Consider the following 18,260-nt stretch of genomic DNA (forward strand, 5'->3'; position numbering starts at 1 on the left):
GGAAACCACCCTATTATGTAACTTTCATTTGTCTTACACATTTATGGAATTCCTTTTGCTGCTCAGATTCTGCACGGAAGGCTTGCGATCTAGTTACAGCAGCTGAAGGGCTTTTCTATGTATTTATGGTGATTCATTCCAAACATGTGAACTCTTATTTGTAAATAAACAAAATATTTGTACTTTGCAAAAACTTGGGAAAAGGGAAGGAAAGGACTGATAACACCATTTAGTCTGGAATCAATTGCAATTTGTTTGTGGCTAAATTTGTACCATTTGAGAGCTGGGCAACACTGTAAACGATTTTTTTTCATTTGCTACCTCTATATTCTGCATTATATGATTCCTTTGGTATTTATCAAGATTTCATGATGCCTTGATTGTCTTGTGTGATGAGTACCTAGCCATTGTATTGGGAATTCACAGTTTTAATGATATCGTGAATATCATTAATATTAACAGAGAAATGCTCGTGCTTTAGTGCTCTATTTGTTGTTATAAAATTCAGAGAGATACATATGGTGTTGAAATAAGCTAAGTACCATATATGTCTCAATATAGTCCCCCCTTTTTTCCAAAAATGCCCATGATAAAAGTTAAGGGGGGGGGACTATATTCAAACCATGGAGCATCTCTAGCATAGAGAAGCTCTATGATTCAAACCCATTTTTTAAATTTTTTCCCGAAACTCAAGCCTCAAAATTAGGGGTGGGGGACTATATTCGGAGGAATACGGTATGTACTGTAACTCTAAATAACTAGGATTGCAAGACAATAATGTATTGTTAAATATTAAAATTTAAGTGTTCATAGTAATTTTTGCTGTCTCATATGAGGCCCAGCAGTCAACAAAAGAAAATATTAAATAATCTAGTCATAGGTGTGTTTTTTCAAACCAATAATAGTAATTATTATAGTAATATCATGTGTATTAATGATGACCATTTGGGACCTTTCAGTCTTTTCTTACAATTTAACTTAATTCAAACCCACGATACCTGGGTCTTACATCTTTACTCCACCATCACCAATTCTGGCCAAGAATATAAATGTGGGTATGTATTATAGTATTCTACTGATTAAGGTAGGGTTCCATGGAGTGCAAAAGAAGTAATCTGGGAGCCTACTTTTCCTTTGAGCACTGCCTTCTGCAATTCACTGTAAGGCCTACTCCCTTTCAATCTATCTAAAAATCCTATTCTTCTCTTCATCCTATTTATTATTCTTCCTTCTTCTCCCTCGTTTCCCTAACATTAATCCCTCTAACACCATTTTCAACATCCCCTCCCCGCTAAGTACTCGCTCCATCCAAACCTTCTGTCTCCTCTGTATCTCTTCTAAAAGTTGCCTCTCCTCACCCACCATGTCCAGCACTTCATTGTTTCTCCTCTTCTCTGTCCATTTCACCTTCTCCATACCCACATCTTGAATGACTCCAATCTTCTCTCATCCTCCGTCCTAAGTGTCCACGTTTCTGCACCGTAGAGAGCTACACTCCACATCAAACTCTTCACTAACCTTTTCTTTAAACTCTTTAATGACAATCCTCTCAGAAGCTCCTTCCTGTTCATGAACGCCTCCTTTACTAGTGCAATTCGCTTCCTGATGTCCTTGCTATTGTGTCTGTTTTCCTCAAATGTGCTGCCCAAGTAGTTCAATTGCTCTACCTGATCAAGGTTTTCCCCACCTACTTTTATCTTGAGTCTCACATTCCTCACTCGTGATGCTTTACGAAACCACGTTACCTTGGTCTTATTGTGATTAATCCTGATCCAATACTCCTTGCACCGCTCCTTTAGTGCATCCACTGGAGCCTGCAGTCCCCTCGCTGACTGGATGATGAGCGCTGGATCATCCGCGAACCTTACTGATTTAAACATCATTCCTCCCACTTTCACTCCAGCTTCCAACTCACCTCACGCTTCTCCTACCATCTCCTCAGCATATACGTTAAGAAGAAGCGGCGATAAATAACAGCCTCTTCTCACTACCTGGCCAATACTTGCCCATCCAGATTCTCCGCTACCCTCACTTGCGCATTCTGGGCCATTTACAGATTATGAATCAGTTGCCTATCCCTCCAATCTACACCTATTCTCCTCAGTATATTCATTAACTTTACCCCATTCACGCTGTCAAATGCATTGGATATTGTCCACACTTTATAGATGGAAGATTAAAATCTCCCCCTATAACTGTTACACTTTTACTGTCTCTCAGAGTAAATTCTGATATTTGATTTTCTTGTTGGCCTTCTCTAAGATCCCAAGATTATCTTCCTGCACTTCACTTTCCTTCTCTAAAGTCAAGCTCTCCGGTCTGTTTCTTTTGTCGTACAGATCTGTACCTCTTCTCGCTCAGTTAGCATCCTCCCATCTTTAACCTTAATTTTAGACATGGCTTATCCTCTTTTGCCACCTTAACATAGCAACTTAACTTTGGCATACATGCGCGTCTACCTCTTCTTCCCTCTGAAACTGTTCCATTTCCTTGTACATACCTGTTGAAAAAATACCAGGAACACTTGGAATATCATCACAACTCTTATAAAATTGCTTTTGTCCCTTTAAATTATTAATGTCATCAAAATCAGAACATCAGATCTTACATTTGATTCATGTTTTTCTGGGCTGTGCTCATAGTATCAGCCACAGCTGGAATATTACTATCGGAAATCTGAGATTTTATTGACTAATTCACAGAGGCATCAAAGTTCTGTGAACTGCAACAATGAATTCAATTCAGTTCCACCATGATTCTTTTCATAACTGTTGTGGAGGCTGCAAAATATCTCTGCATCAAGGGTGGATTAACGCATTGATTGCCATGCCATTTCTAATGACCAAAATTGAAACTTCCTGCGTCACCAGGCTGGTAATAGTGAATGGCCACAAAGCAACTGAATGCCAGGTTAATTCTTATGCCAAGGGTTACCAGAAGAGATTGTTTTGGCATGGACTATGACTAAAATGGTCGTTATGGCCGAATTACCTCAAAATGGAGTGAAATTTATTTTAGATTCATCATAATGATATCTATTGGAGACATGAATCAATAATACATAACCGATGAAAAAATACCAATAGCATCATAGGAAATATGTACCAAAACACCTTTGTGGTCAACGTGTTAAAGTTATTATTTTGTGGAAGGGTGGGATTCATTACTTACCTCATCTCCATGGTGGTATGCAGTACCTTGCAGGGATATTGTGTCTAAGGTCTGATATGTGTGAACAAGTGGCTTTTAGGTATTCATCACTTATCTATAAGTGTGTAGGTATTGTTTGCTATACTAGAGAAATTAAACTACCCTGGAGAGCCAGGTTGAATATAACATCTTTTAAATTTTTTCAGAAATTATAAGGGGGAATGGTTGCCCCCTCTTCAAGTGTCACTGCTGTACATACGCGCACCATATTTCTACATCCTGTACAACACTTTTGGAAATAATCATTGTTGAACTGGACTGATTGGCTATTGTACAAATTTCAAGAAAATTTGGCGCTTAAACTTGAAAACATGACACTAATTAGCATCACACTGGCCTTACCTCTGGAGAGAATGCTCGCCAGCTTTCCTGCCGCTGCCTATAATCGGAAAACGTTTTCTCTGCCACTAGAGTTATAAGAATATTTGAAACCTCTATGTGTGGAGCTCTTTTTTTTAGTTATCCTGGTATTTTCGTCCCTCCTATTTGGGACCCAGCTCAACGAGTGCCCAGATATTATCCCTGCTGCTGGATTATAGACTCTCTGACCCAATCTTATCACAAATCCATGCTCAACTTATTGCATTGCCAGCATTTTTTTCCACCAAAATATTGCATTTGATTTTCATTACAGTGGAATCCTGATTTAAGGTTTTTCAGGGGGGACACAATTTAAAACACTAAATGCGGACAAACACTAAATGAGGACCTGTCATTTTTTTCAGGTTTTAGGGTCTGTAATGAATGGAATGGCTTTTTATGAATAAAATATATTATTTTAAGCAACTAATAGGTGCTGCATGCAGCAAAAAATTCATTGATTAAATTTTCTCTGCCCAGTGAGGGTTGGATAATACTTTTCAGGAATCAGCTAAAAAAATGGGTAGTAGAAATAAGTAGGTAATGAGAGGGTGACAATTGCTTTAATGAAATATTTTAAGAAAATTATAATGTACATCAACTTAAAAGTATTCCCACGGAATATTATTATGGACGTTAGTGATTCCATTTTTACTCATATTTCAGTCGTCTCAATGAAATTTTAAAATTTTTTCTATAAAAGTGACATGTAAGTGACTATAGCATTTCTAATGTAATAAGAAAAGGTGTAAGCATGTCCTAAAAAAATCGTCATTGCAACAATAAAGATGAGTGAAATAAAATGACAACAGAAGATCGCTAATCCCGAATTCCAAACTACCGAATAACTAGTAAAAGGGAGGTTTATTGGAATTTTGTCAACTTAACGTTTTCTGTAGCGTGCGAAAGATCCACAGAGAAAAAATCATTCGCCTTGACCGGGATTCGAACCCGGATCCTTTAAAACTTAAATCCCGGTATACTTTAAAACTAGTTTTCTGTAGCCTCCGCGAAACGAGGGATTTATGAGCCTTTAAAAAGCCTCCTGTGCGCACATTTTGGATTTCGAGGTCATCCAAAAAAGCAGAATCTTATTTCTAGTATGCCTACAAGTCGATGGTGATTCAACTCAATGATAACACCAGATTGTCATATATCCGCGGCCTCATGCAGGTCGAATGGAGCCGGGAGAAGTTGCTTACGCGGCGCGCTAATCACCTTGACGCCGACTCACCTTGTTTCACCGCAGCCTTTAATAAAATTTGGTTGGACCTTGAATAGCGATTTGCTAAACTCTGTTAAGTGAAAAGGTTTAATCTTCAACAGAACTGGATTTCTTCTGACAAATTGTCAGTGCCTCTAGAGTTTGGCAACTTCGTCCGAGTTATGATGTCGAAGTCAACCACCATGGGCAATCCTGCTGGATTTTCGTATTTTTCCGCGCTCTATCCGCGATCTTTTTTTACCGTGATTATGCGGTGATTTTTTTCCGGCATGAGCGATTTATTTAGAGTCATGGACCGTGATAGTTCGTCAAAACTCCGATTGTCATTCCCTTTTGACATAAAATAGCCCCAGATAAATATCTTTGAATCGACAGCGATATCAACCAACCGCATGTCGGTAAATGGGCTCCGGGATATCTAAATTATGACGTGAAACAATGTTGTTCCGTAGGGAAAGAATGCTCTCTTTCACGATCATGACAGGGGAAACGCTTCCTCGGTTCTTTTTCTGTTCCTCCGTGGAAACTGAAATCTATAGAAAGAATCATCTGGTGAACTGCGCAAATGATATTGTATCTCCTCTTTTGAAAAGAGAAAGTAGTTGACTGGAAAAATATTGGGCTAAAATTGGACTGCCCGTAGAGAGTAGAGTTGAAAGGGGAATAAGCCATCAAGTGAAAACATTACGAGAAAACCGTCATTGTAGCGGCCCTCGGAGAAAAACTCGTGTCATCAGTCGTCAATTATCATAGAAGTAAAATTCCAAAAGTGAAGGATAAGGTAGTTTGAGGTTATTAAGGGATGACTTTGCTCCATTAGATTGGATCTGATCCAAAAAGTGCCTGGTGTTTGGACTAGAAAGGGAGCGAAACATTACGAGAAGACATCACCCAGCTAGCGAGTTGAAGGTCCCAGCGCTGCATTCGCGGAAGAAAGCAGTTGAAGAAGCGTTCCCCGGTATTCTATCGACTCTTGGTAAACTTCTATGGGACTCTTCTTGTTGACGAGCAGAAATTCGAAGATTTGGATAATCATTTGCCCGAACCGTCATGAAAAAACGTTAAATCGGGCAAAAAAATCTTGTGCGGGAAAAATTTTTACGACCATAAATGCGGAAAAACGCAAAATGCGGAAACACTAAATACGGATTATTTTTATATTGTTCTAATAGGGAATGAATCGGGACCCCAAAAAATAAACGCTAAATGCGGAAAAACGTTAAATGCGAAGACGTTAAATCCGGATCCGACTGTAATTAACTCTTCTATAAGAAATTCTAACATATTTTAAGCATTATGGAATTTTAAATGGACTTCTTGCATTAATAACAACAAAGTTAGTGAACATAAAGTACTTAGACTATTAGTCCACAAGTCCATTATTTTTAACCCTAAAATTTTGTTTAAAAGTTGCTTACAGAACAAAACGAAGAATTCATTTCAAAGAATAAAAAAACTGTAGTATGCAACAAAATATATGATTGCAAAAAGTAAAAACCAATGGCAATATAACCACTTTGCAACAGATTCGGGTGGTGAGGATGACGATTGGGAGGGTTGGGCTTAATTACTGAGGAGTGGCCCTAAGGTCTCGCTAAGCTGGGTCTCAGGCCAGGCCTGAATGCATTCGGCAATATCTACCTCAGTGGTTCTCTTCCTTCCCTCATGTCAGCTAGAGCCAACGTCTGGTCGTTTGTGTTGAAAATCCATGACAGCTATGCCCAACCTCAGCTCTCCTGCTAATGAAAATGCCTGTTGGCTCCATGCGACATTCGGCGCAATAGGGTTAAAAGGCAAAATAGGATAATGGTTTTCATATGGTTTGCTAAACCTTGTGGCTTCCTCTGTGTACATGGACAGCTTGGAGTGCATCTAATTGTAAGATTACATACTAATATACTGATTTGCATCCAGCTGTCATCAAAGAATTAGTCTCACAGCAATTTTGACTTCCTTTCAATATGAATAGCCACTTCATCATCTTCAGCTTTTCAGAGGAAAATGAAAACTTCTTTTGAGATCACATCATGGACATATTTTACGTGAGGCTGTCATTTGGCAACTACATACTACATATATCACACATTTGTCTGTTGGTGAAACTCCTGCAATTTTGAGCACTTAATCATTCACTTTTTAGTTTTTTGTTTCTGTACTTGGCCGCTGATTAGTGAGCATTTCACTCTCACTATCTGTGTTCTATTTTTGATGTTGCACTTCACTTTTAAAGACACTCCTTGTCATGGTATTTTGATTTCCTTGTTAGAACTCATGGGTCACTTAAGCCCTGATGCCAGTATGCGCTTCAGAAGGGGAGTAGGGATTGGCCCAATGAATGATGGAAGGCTTGGTCTTACAGGAAAGTGTGAGATGAGGTTAGACCTAGAAGAGAGAGAGAAAAATAGCTTAGAATGTGACATTATGTAAAAGATGCAACTACTCTAATCAAAATTGCTTCGAGTTATAAAATTGATACAGAAAAGTACACTTTCAATTATATAAACTTCTAGATATGATTCTTCTTTCTGAGTTTTTTTTCTGTCTCATTTCTTCAATTTTTTAACTTTGATTAGCATCTTGGATTGTAGGTCTTCAAGAATTAAATGCAAAATTTTTAGTCAATGTTTTGATATATTTTTTTACCTTCATATGAGCTTTTTTTGCTGTGATTATGATTCTACTTTTTGTGATTGGAGTAAAATTTACTGGCATTTTATGATAGATGCAAGGAGACTAGATAGAGGAGGCCCAATACCATTCCATAGAAGGCTGATTTCTGTTGCCACTTCAGTCGCATTTTAATCTGTTTTCAAAAATGTCCACTGAGAGGTGATGAGTGCAATGCGATCCACTTTTTTCCAATATTTTTCATTATAATGTTTGTTATTGCGAGGAATAGCATGGAAAAGTTGTTCATTTGATAAATCATGTTATCATGTATGTAAATTTTGGTTAACGACTTAAATTATACCTTATTTCCTTTTGAAAATCAGATCACTTTGTCCGTCAGCGATGCGAGTGCACAGTACAGTGAGTACAGCAACTTTTGTAAACCCATTTACAGTGAATCCTCGATATAACGACACCCCACGGTGCAATAATAAACACTCGCTATAGCGAATTGTCGCTGTACCGGAGGTGGAGAAAATAATAGCCAATATACCTGTTGCAAACAGATATACAGGAACAGGAGTGGTGCGGCGACAGATAAACATCTATCCGATAAACGTAAGCATAAATCCAGACGAAAGGCGATGGTTTTTTGCATCACTAAATTTCCTTACTCAAATAACGACTAACTAATGAAACAATTTATAAGCGCCGCACTGAATAAAAATCATGCAAAGCATTGTTTCCTCATCATTATATTTATCGAACGACAGTTTACCACATAAATTTGAGACTGAGCACTCCGTTAACTTCATTTCTAACAGATCGCTAGCAATTACAGAGGTTAAGTAGTCTTCATGAAAGTCTTCCGGCGGTGAAACCCTCGCTATGGCGAGAGCCAACACCGAAAGGGTCTCGTAAAAACGAATTTTTTAACACGCTTATTATAGGGTCAATTGACGGTGTATCGGCTACCTCTCGTTATAGCGGGGGTGTCGCTATAGCCCGTACTCGCTTTAACGAGGTTCCACTGTTAATGAAATCAACTGATTTTGGCATGACTTGATGGAACCATGAGATATTCATGGTGAAGCAAAAACCCAATGCTGTTCCACTGCGGTGAGTGACAACACTTTTAGAGGCCACCTTGAGGATCCTCTTTTGTAATATTCATGACTGGGATCCTCATTTACCTCATCCCCTTCATCATCATCCCCTTCAGGACGTTTGTTATATTTTGTTTACTACGGAGCCCCAATCATTTAAGTTAATATTAATAACTTTCTCATAAAAAAATTATATTTTATACAATAATAGTTGTATTTTGTTTTTAATCTCGAATAAGAGTAGACCTATCAGACCCTTGTAACCCCCCCTCAGAAAAAATCCTGTATCAGCCCCTGTATCCATGCAATGCTAACTGTATAACTAATAACTTCAGGCTTTACTTTGTGAAACCTCTCCATATTGGAAGTAAGGAAATAAAACTTTGTAAGGTTCACTGCTATTTAATTATGGGCAGACCCCCCGGATGGGCAGACCAGAACAACACCCCCCTTGCCAACGGACAAGTGCTCCCCTTCCACTCCCCTCTCTTTTCCATCCCCATCAATGAACTCCTACAGTGAAAATCTTTAATTTTCAAGTGCCTATCCACCTGTGTGTCATTAAAATTTCCAAAAACGAATACTACGCAATGCTTTTACCAAAATTCCCCCAGTGACCTATGTCCTACGGGGAAATCATTAACCCATGCCAGCACCTTCCACAGCCGGACTCAACAACCTTCCATAGACTATTGTGATTTAGAAAACTCAATGTACCCCGCTAATCCTTTCTTTTTTCCCCAACACCTCCACCTTCTTTAGCTCTCGTCTCCTCACCCACTTTAACCCCGCCCTCCCCTGGCTGGTCAGATACCTATCCTCACATGAAAAACCCTCGTCCCAAATCAAGGCTGCCCCTTTTCCCCCTCACCCTCCCCCCTCTCCCTATTCCATTCCGTGTTTAACCCTCGCCCCCGCCCTTTCAACCAGTCCTTTTCCTTTCCGATAGATGTCCTCACTGTCACTTGTGTGCTTTGTGTATAAATGTATGATGCATGCAAGATCAGTCACCTGACGATGTAACCAAGTTACGAAACCCGGGTCGTGCCCATAATTAAATAGCAGTGAACCTTACAAAGTTTTATTTCCTTACTTTCAATGCTAACTGGATTAACATGGATATTGCACAGATGCCAACAATGCTGTCGGGATATTGTTGGGATATTGACTTGGTAGTATGTACCAAAAAGCACTCTAGCAGGGATAGGGTGTTCTTAGAAATCTGTGCAACCACTGTATTTGAACCCTGAACCACTGGATTGGAAATCAACTCTCCAGACACTTGAAAAAATTTTCTGGGCATTGTTAGGGTAATGGAATTTAATTGGAAAAGTAAAGTGATGGTCTAGATTTGAAACAAACAATTAGTTCTTGCTGTTAATGGACGGTAAAATTAACTTGCATGAAAACATACCTGTAGCCATTTTCATCAGCTTCATATTCAATTACTCTTAAGACTCCTGTGGGATCTACATATCCATATTTTCCCTTTACTCTTCCTTTAGCATCTCTTTTTTCTTCTCTGTAAGACTGATGTTGATTTCCACCTAAGTGAAGAAAAAATATTGGCTTAATTTTAAGATAGTGATATTTCATTACACTTAAATTCCATGGTCATTTTTTCCATTTCATGCCAAAAATTGGTGAATAGATTAATTACCTAATTAACTCTGAGACTGTAATTTTTATGGTGATGTATGAGGAAATGTGGAATTTATTTTGTTCTCAGAGCCATAGAAACTATGTACAAGTGTGGAGATTATTAATGTAGATTTGATCAATTGTCATTTATATATGTACATACTTAAAACTTATATTACAATATATACTGTGAATGGATAAGATAAAGTGGATGGAGAGGCAGAAAATTATATAGTGCTGGATATATTGGGTGAGGATAGAAAGTTCTTAATGAGACACAGTGGACACAGGGTTTGGATGTGATTAAGTTGAAGAGGGTAGGGCGTATTGAACAGTGTAAGAGGGAAGAATTCTTGGTAGATGAGGGAGAGGGAGGAGAAGAATAGGATTCATAGACTGAATGAAAGGAAGTAGGCCTCATGAACAATGTTCTTTTTTATTGCGGATGCTTCCGCGGTGAGTTGATTGGTGATAGTTTTGCGGGTTTACACCGCGTTGATTCATGTTTTTGCGCCCGAAACTGTCGTCCGGAAACTATCACCAATGTTCTTTTTTGTTTATTTCCACTTATTTTTTGTCACTTGTGCTGATGCTTCCTCTCTTGTACTAAAGGAGTAGGTATAGAGTGTTACTCTGAAAGATAGAGAGTAATAAAGATTAGGTAAGATAAGAGGAGAGTAGAGTAAGAAAAATTCCTCATAGTGTAACGATTATGTAATCGTGGTTATGGGGGACGATTCTGTTGGGATCTATTAAAAATTTTCAAACCATCGGTCTCCATTTATCATTGAGCATCAGGCCCTGGTCTCGGTTTAAATTATCCCGATACGTTCGGATTTGAATTACCTCCCTGACCAGGCAGATTTTAAGTTGTTTTTTCTTTTGTCCTTTCAATGACAACTTCCTAGTAACAATTTTTCTAGTAAATATTCTACAGGGTGTTTAATTCGTCCTATAGATGATCTGAGTCCATCAGATGAAGAAAGCAATGCATTATATTTTTTAGAACACCCTAGATAGGCCCCCAGTGGTGTTAGGAAAGAAAATGTAGGAATGTGGGAAAGAAAATGTAAGAATTTGTTTGTGTTCACAGGCTTCTTATAAATTGTGCTCCCCAAAAAGTTCCATCTTCTTTCTTATTGATCCAGAACAAAAATTAGATAAGATTTATACTCGTGATAAGTCTTAAGCAGGTTAGGGCAACTTCAGTGAATGTGACAAAAAATTACCTAAAAATATCCAAAAAGAAGTCCCCAGAAGCTTCAATCATATCCTGGAGTTGGTCTTATTGTGAATTGAAGAGGGAAGTCCATATGATTGGAGGAATGGCTGCTGCAATTATTTCTAGTTACTCTATCCAAACCTACCTCAACAGGTAGAATTCTTTATACTATGAATGCAAGCAACTGTGCCCGGCATTATGTGTTAAGGCCGTTTTACACGGTACACGGAATTGCGCAATCTGACATACGTGCAAAGGTGCAATCAAAATTGCGTCGTGTAAAGCGGTGAATTGCTAGAACACATGCAAGAATGCGTGGATGCGAGACGGCAAAATAGCCCATGTTCTAATTTCGTTCATGCATTCGCGCAATTCCACGCCATTTTAGAAATTAATGCAGCTCTAACCTGTGCAATTCCGTATACTGTGTAAAACAGCCTTTAGAATTGCTTTGTGTTAAAATTGACTCAGCCCATTCATTGGTTAGCTCTGCCATTAAGGGTGGAAAAGGACATGCTGGAAGTATTTGTACAAAGCCAATGTATTAACCTTTAAGCTGCAGGAGAGCATGATTTTAGCTACTAGCCTGTGTGGGAGAGATTCAAGAAACGTTTTGCTCTTTAGCCTGGCGGAGTGCCTTGCAAGGAGTGAATGCCTTTACGCTTTCTTTCTTTCCCACTAATGGATGGGCACTTGTCGTAGGCATATTAACTGGTGTTGGAAGTAAACAATACAAAATAGGCAGTAGGATAGGAAATTTTGGGAGGCATCCCCTGCCATGAAGGTTGACTGGGTCGAGTTAAGCCGCATTAGCGATCCCTATAGTGAGGGAAAGTACACTTGGGCTCTACCCTGGTAGCAATACAAATTTTGGGAAACTGCTGTAGGTAGCTGAGCATTAGTCATACTTTTAAAAACAATTTTCCTGCTGTCAGCATACAAAACATTTAAAAATGTTTCCACAGTCTAATGGTTAAAAGGATCAGTTACCTCAATCATCTCAGCGATGGGTGCAGTGATCGTACTCGTTTTCCAATTTTCTGTCATGTCAGACTTACTGCCTACCTATCTCGTTACACATATGGCTTACTAAATTTGAATAATTAATAATTATTATTTAGCCCAGGTTTCTCATCCATGAGTATGATAAGCTATTATAAATGAATCATCCATAGCCAACTATGCATGTACTTGGAAAATAAAATAGCTACTGCTGCAATATTGCTACATATCCCTATGGCTAGATTACTAACAGTATTGAATGAGTGAGATGCATTTTTTCATTCATCATCATCATTAGTCAACAATCCTAAGATTAGTCTCCATGTATCACTGATGTATGTTTTTCATTGCAGACAACATTTTCCTTCCGCTATTAAATTGTTGCAAGTTTTCTCCTGAAATGCATGCTGGAATTTGCCATTCATAAGAATTAGAGAAAGCACTTGTAAGATGCTTATACATACCTGTATCATATCCAAAGTGATATGTTCCATCATTTGCATTCCTCACAGCAAAGTGAGCTTCCGATGATGCAGGAATTGGAACTGGATATAGGTACTTGTTAATCGCCCTCTGTGGCTGGACTGCTGCAGAAAACTCTTCAATCCAGAATAATGCCACCAGACTGATCAATGTGAAGTGCATCTGTTACAAAAAAGAATTACGTTAGAATTTTTCTCATGCATTGCATTTCAGACTAAAGATAGTGGTGATCAGGGATAATGAGAGTCAGAAAATGTCTCTGGACACTGCACAGTTATATAGTCTCAAAACAATCAATATTTCCTCTATTACCTATGGTCAACAACTCTGGTTATGGTTGAATTTTCATTCAGATAAGTAATATATAATATAATTAAATTATAAATATAAAGCAAATCATGCTTTTCCCCATTCATCAATGGGATACCATTTGTCGTAATGAATTAAATTTTCTTGCCTCCTATGCAAAGTATTTTTTTCATGAACATGATCACTTTAAATCAGAGAGTAATATACACATAAATGGTAATTTTTAAGGATTAAGGATCTCCTCAGCCAATATTTCTCCAGGCAAAATTTAAGCCAGCATTTCTTATCTAGCACTTTTAAGATGGAGTGATCCTCATGGATCTCATGTGTGTTGAGGTTTCATAATTCCTAGGCATCCAGAAAAAAGGTGAAGAGTCCTCCATAAATCAACAGCTATTTTCTGCACCTTTGTCCACTTAGGGTGACAAGAGGGCCACTGGTGTAGCGAGGGGGAGGTCTGGGGTTCCAGACCCACGTTTTTTTCATTAAAAAATACTGAAAAATCATGAATTTTCAAAAGAGATATTGGAAAAATTAAGTTTTATCCGTTATGAAAAGTGTTAAAAGTACTTTAAAATCCATTACTTAGTACCCAGTTTTTCAATAATTTTCCCCCCTGGTTTTGGATCCCCCCCAAGAAAATTCCTGGCTACCCCACTGAAGAGGGCGGTAAATTTTCCTCTTTTCTAGGCTTGACACAAGCCAAGTGGGTCAAAATTTTTTGACACCTCTTCTTTGGACAGGTATTTTTATTTTTAAAAGTATTTAGTAAAATTCCTCGCGCTATTTTATAAGTAATATTGATGCAATTAACAAAAATAGATTTAACTTAAAAATTTCTCTGAGTTCTGGGGGGTTTATCCCCCGATATCCCCCGCCCCCCCTCGCTGCGCCACTGCATTGAAGCATCTCATACTCCGGAAACCCGTAGTACTACTTTCAGTTGCGTCCAACGCGTTCTTCGCGTTATTTTTTCATAACCATTTGTTACGCCACGTCATACAACTTCTATTGTTGGACATCCTGCCGTGTAGGCATACCTCTTCACTCGATCAAAGCGAAAACATCACTCTAAAAATGCTACGCTGACCCATTAATCCTCTCGGTGCAAACCTTTTGGTGGGGTACGAGTTCATTAGACGATTTTGGTGGAACGGGTTTCAAGCTGATCCCGTATGCATAATACGGAAATCGTTTGCTGCTCAGCGTGCCTTAAAATCGTGCTATGTGATCATCAATTCAAAGCTCTATGTTTCCCTCTTCTCTAGGTACTAACTTTTCCGAGCAACGCCGGGTGGCCTGCTAGTCTGCTTGTAAATGTTTTCGTTGTCCTACCGCGCGCAGGTTGGGTGCACCTGGTCACTGAAGTGGGATGAATACTACTCGCGCGCCCCCACAAGAAGAAGTAAGGAGATAACGGCGAACCCATTTGTCTGTCGAATGGGATATGACCGAAAAAAATGAGCGGAGTGACTGCGACTGATTGTGAGAGGCGAATTTTTCGCTTCAAAAGAGCTCGTGAAAGTTGACTCCGGAACATTCTTTTCGAAATATAAGGTAAGATCTTCACGACCCGGTAAGTAGCACTATGGCCAAGGACGAAATTAAGAACTCACGGTGTGGGCAAAGAAAGGGAAGGTGCGCCTGGCGTTTTTTTCTTGTTTTAGTGTCAAGTGTGCAGAGATCATCTCTATATTTCCCACGGTCAAGAAAACGCTTACCATCTGTTGATAGAAATTACTCCTTTTTTAATTGTATTTGTAAGAATGACTTCAAATCGATGCATTTAAATGATATAAATATTTAGGGACAGTATAGTTTAAGAGTAACTCGTGAACTAATGTATTGTTACTTTTAAAAGGCATTTATCTGGGCAGGGTAAACAATATGGCAAATATATTCTTGTTCTTCAATCTGTATGATTATAAAACGTATAGTATAGAAAAATTATTACTATTGAGAATTAATTTGCTTTCTTAATGTATAAAAATTAATTTTGGAATAAAATTAAGTGTCCATGTTGAGCCAACATGGAAAATGCATTGTAATCTTTCACAAGATGATTACTTACACTGCATTGGATTCATCAAACAGTCGGCATTATCAAGTGAGTCGTCGACGGTGATATCGATTTTTCAACGAAACCATGGTCGTGTAAATACATTCTGTGGAAGTTTACTGTGCTTTTTCTAGTTGGTTTCAACATGAATAGTGGATTCATCAAAGCTACTCTAGTACCATCTCATTAGAAAGTAATTTTTTTATGGTTTCACTCAGTATTTAAGAGAATTTCAGATAAGGAATTGCAATTTGTGGCGATTCCTTACTGAATACTTATGTTAGTCATTATAGCCTTGAAAAAAGAATTATCGATTGATCCAAAAAAGATTATTGCAATACGCTGTCACCTATCAATGTTTGCTATAGTTCTATTTATATTCAAAGTATATTCTTACAGATTATTATTAGTAAAAAGTATTATAAAAGAGGATTAAGATTAATGCTTTTAGTTCATTCGTCAGACGTAGAATCAATTATACTTGAATTTAAATTGATAATGGAAACATGAATACTGTTTACGTAAAGTATATTTTTGAGACGAAATATTGTTATATTCCAAAGGAAAGTCCGATTTGTTGCAGCCGTTAAATTTTTAAACAGTAGAGAGTGTGCGAAGATTCCAATGTTTTATCAAAATCCAAGAAATATATTTTTTTCCAGAGTAACTACATCTTCTTGATTTTTTTTCGGACAACTATGCTAGAAGATATGCGTTAATTACTTTCTCGCTGGAAGTGGTAGTAATCATAGATGCATTCTAAGCTTCCTATGACAGAGAGATTTTATTAGCCACATGTTATTTGTAAGGCATTAATTCAGGACTTAATCAATTTAATTCTTTAAATAGCATTGAGATCGGTTTTTCCGCTGGTTAATCTCTTTTTCAATGAATGCACTTTCGTCCTTCATTGTGGTGAACCAATAGAGATTACGCAAGAATTTATTTAAGAATGCATTTATTAACCTTTTCTAACCCAGAGCTGTTTCTGGGAGCAATCAAATTTCAAGATTTTTCATTTTGAAAACTTGAAATTTTTTCACTCAATCATAATGTATTTGGCAGCTAAATATTTCGTCATTACAATGTACACCACAAGATAAAGCATAGTTTACACATTTCCTAATTATAGCAGAAAATTAACACATTTTTGATGTTGCTTAGAAGCAACATTGGGTTATAATGGGTTAATATGTACTTTCAAGAGCAATTTCGGACGTTTATGTAATGATGAGAAATTTATTTCTTCAAGATGAAGTATTTAGGTGATAATTTAAGATAAAAGACTTCCTTGAAACGGAGAATTTGAGAAGTTAATGAGAGTAGGGAAGGCATTTCAAGGCCTTTTGCGATTGGAAAATAGCTCTTGCACGCAGCTAAACTGATCGGTTCGTTCATCATTTTCATTTGTGAAGTCAGCGTTATGAGACTGGAATGTTTCGCGGATGCTGTTCTGGATTCCATGGAGGCCGTGAAAAACATTCTTATTAGAATTTTGAAGCAATGCTCTTCATGGATCAAAGTAGTGAATGCGTTTATTGTTAACATTGGTACATATACTTATGTAAAAAGGGAAATATGTCCCTTATATAAAATGAATTGGTCCCTGATATCATTAATGAATAGGGTAGTTTCCTTCATCAAAGAAAACGAGAGGCATTGATCGCGATTCGTTACCTACCATTAGTGTATTCATAATATACAAGCTATTTGGTTTTAGAGATCCCAGTTTAAACGAATGTTAATGGTTAATTTTAACCTCATTTGAAAAAAGGCCTGATTGGCGCCCATGCGATGCCACTCCACGTGACATCAAGGGACCTAGATTCTATAAGAGTAGATAGGAGTTTTACATCGTCTGAGATTACCAATGCATGCATGAGGCACAGAGCTCAGGGAAACATTTATCAATAATCACCTATCAAAATTGCCTATGGTCGGAAAGTTTTCTTCATTTGATAGGGTATAAATAATCCTTATTTAAGCCAAGCGCTATCTGCTACTACAGGGTACTATACGCTACCGCCATGCTCGGTAGCAAGCACCCTGCATCGTATCGGCGTTCATAGTCTCGCACCCAGGTAGTATCTCACAGCAGCAGCTACGTCACACGGGCTTTTCCCAGCATTCATACGTAGCCGTCGCGTTTTCGCGCGTTTCAAAATTTTCACTTTTTATTTAATTGCGAAAAATAGGTATCGCCATTTAAATATCTAAAGTCATGAAATATGTACTCCAGGAGTAATAATCTTTCGATTTAGGCAATAAAAAATCATAGGAAACCACCCTATTGACCAGATTTACTGATTGAACAAATAGTAGGGACCGCGATGTCTTCAGTAAAAGAACCTACCAGGTTTTTTATCCTTCGAAATGCACTGCGCTAAGAAAAATAGTACATAAAAGAAACTTCTAATGCATTTTTGTATCGTATTTTCATCAAAGAAAAAATGCTGTACTGTAATATGTAACCTCGAAACTCTCGTGGGGAACACATATGAGGAATATTTGCAGGCATAACCCTGAAGAAATTAGGATTCGTCAAGCGTATTGTGGGAAGATTTTCAGATGAGAAAGTAAAATAAAGGTGCTATTTCGCACTCGTCCGACCGCACCTTGAATATGCAGCGAGCGTATGGAATCCGGTGCAGAAAGACTTAATCCGCGAACTGAATAAAATATAAAGGAATGCTGAGCGGTTCGTCAAAAACTGCTACGGGCGTACAGGCAGAGCTGTCCCAATGTTATGCGAATTAGGCTGGGAGCCGCTGGAGACTCGGAGGCTGCGCATTAGGCTTAGATTGTTTGAACATTGAGAATAGATATCATTATGAGCGACACGGAGAACATAATATTAGAGCCCCACTATATTCCTAGGTCCAACCGAAATGATAAATTAATGGAGATGTTTTGCCGAACGAATAGATATGGGAATTCGTTTTTCCCCTGAACCATCAAGGAATTTAATAAATGCTAATCGTAATTTCGCATTTTCTTTTTATGAGTAAACGGCAGGTGATCTAACACACCCTG

At 38.1% G+C, this 18,260-nt stretch overlaps 1 protein-coding gene across 1 annotated transcript in view; it reads right to left on the minus strand.

Annotated features, from left to right (window-relative positions):
- Positions 1-6,330: 6,330 nt before the first annotated feature.
- The window catches only part of LOC124160327 (cuticle protein 6-like), a 49,937-nt gene continuing 38,007 nt past the window's right edge, over positions 6,331-18,260 (minus strand). The window contains exons 2-4 of the mRNA XM_046536157.1: positions 12,841-13,021; positions 9,926-10,058; positions 6,331-7,177 (exon numbers count right to left, since the gene is read on the minus strand). Coding sequence (XP_046392113.1) covers positions 7,072-7,177; positions 9,926-10,058; positions 12,841-13,021 — 420 coding nt within the window. The 3' untranslated portion in view covers positions 6,331-7,071. The remainder of the gene's footprint in view (positions 7,178-9,925; positions 10,059-12,840; positions 13,022-18,260) is intronic.

This window comes from Ischnura elegans, chromosome 6, assembly GCF_921293095.1.
Source record: "Ischnura elegans chromosome 6, ioIscEleg1.1, whole genome shotgun sequence".
Lineage (NCBI taxonomy): Eukaryota > Metazoa > Arthropoda > Insecta > Odonata > Coenagrionidae > Ischnura > Ischnura elegans.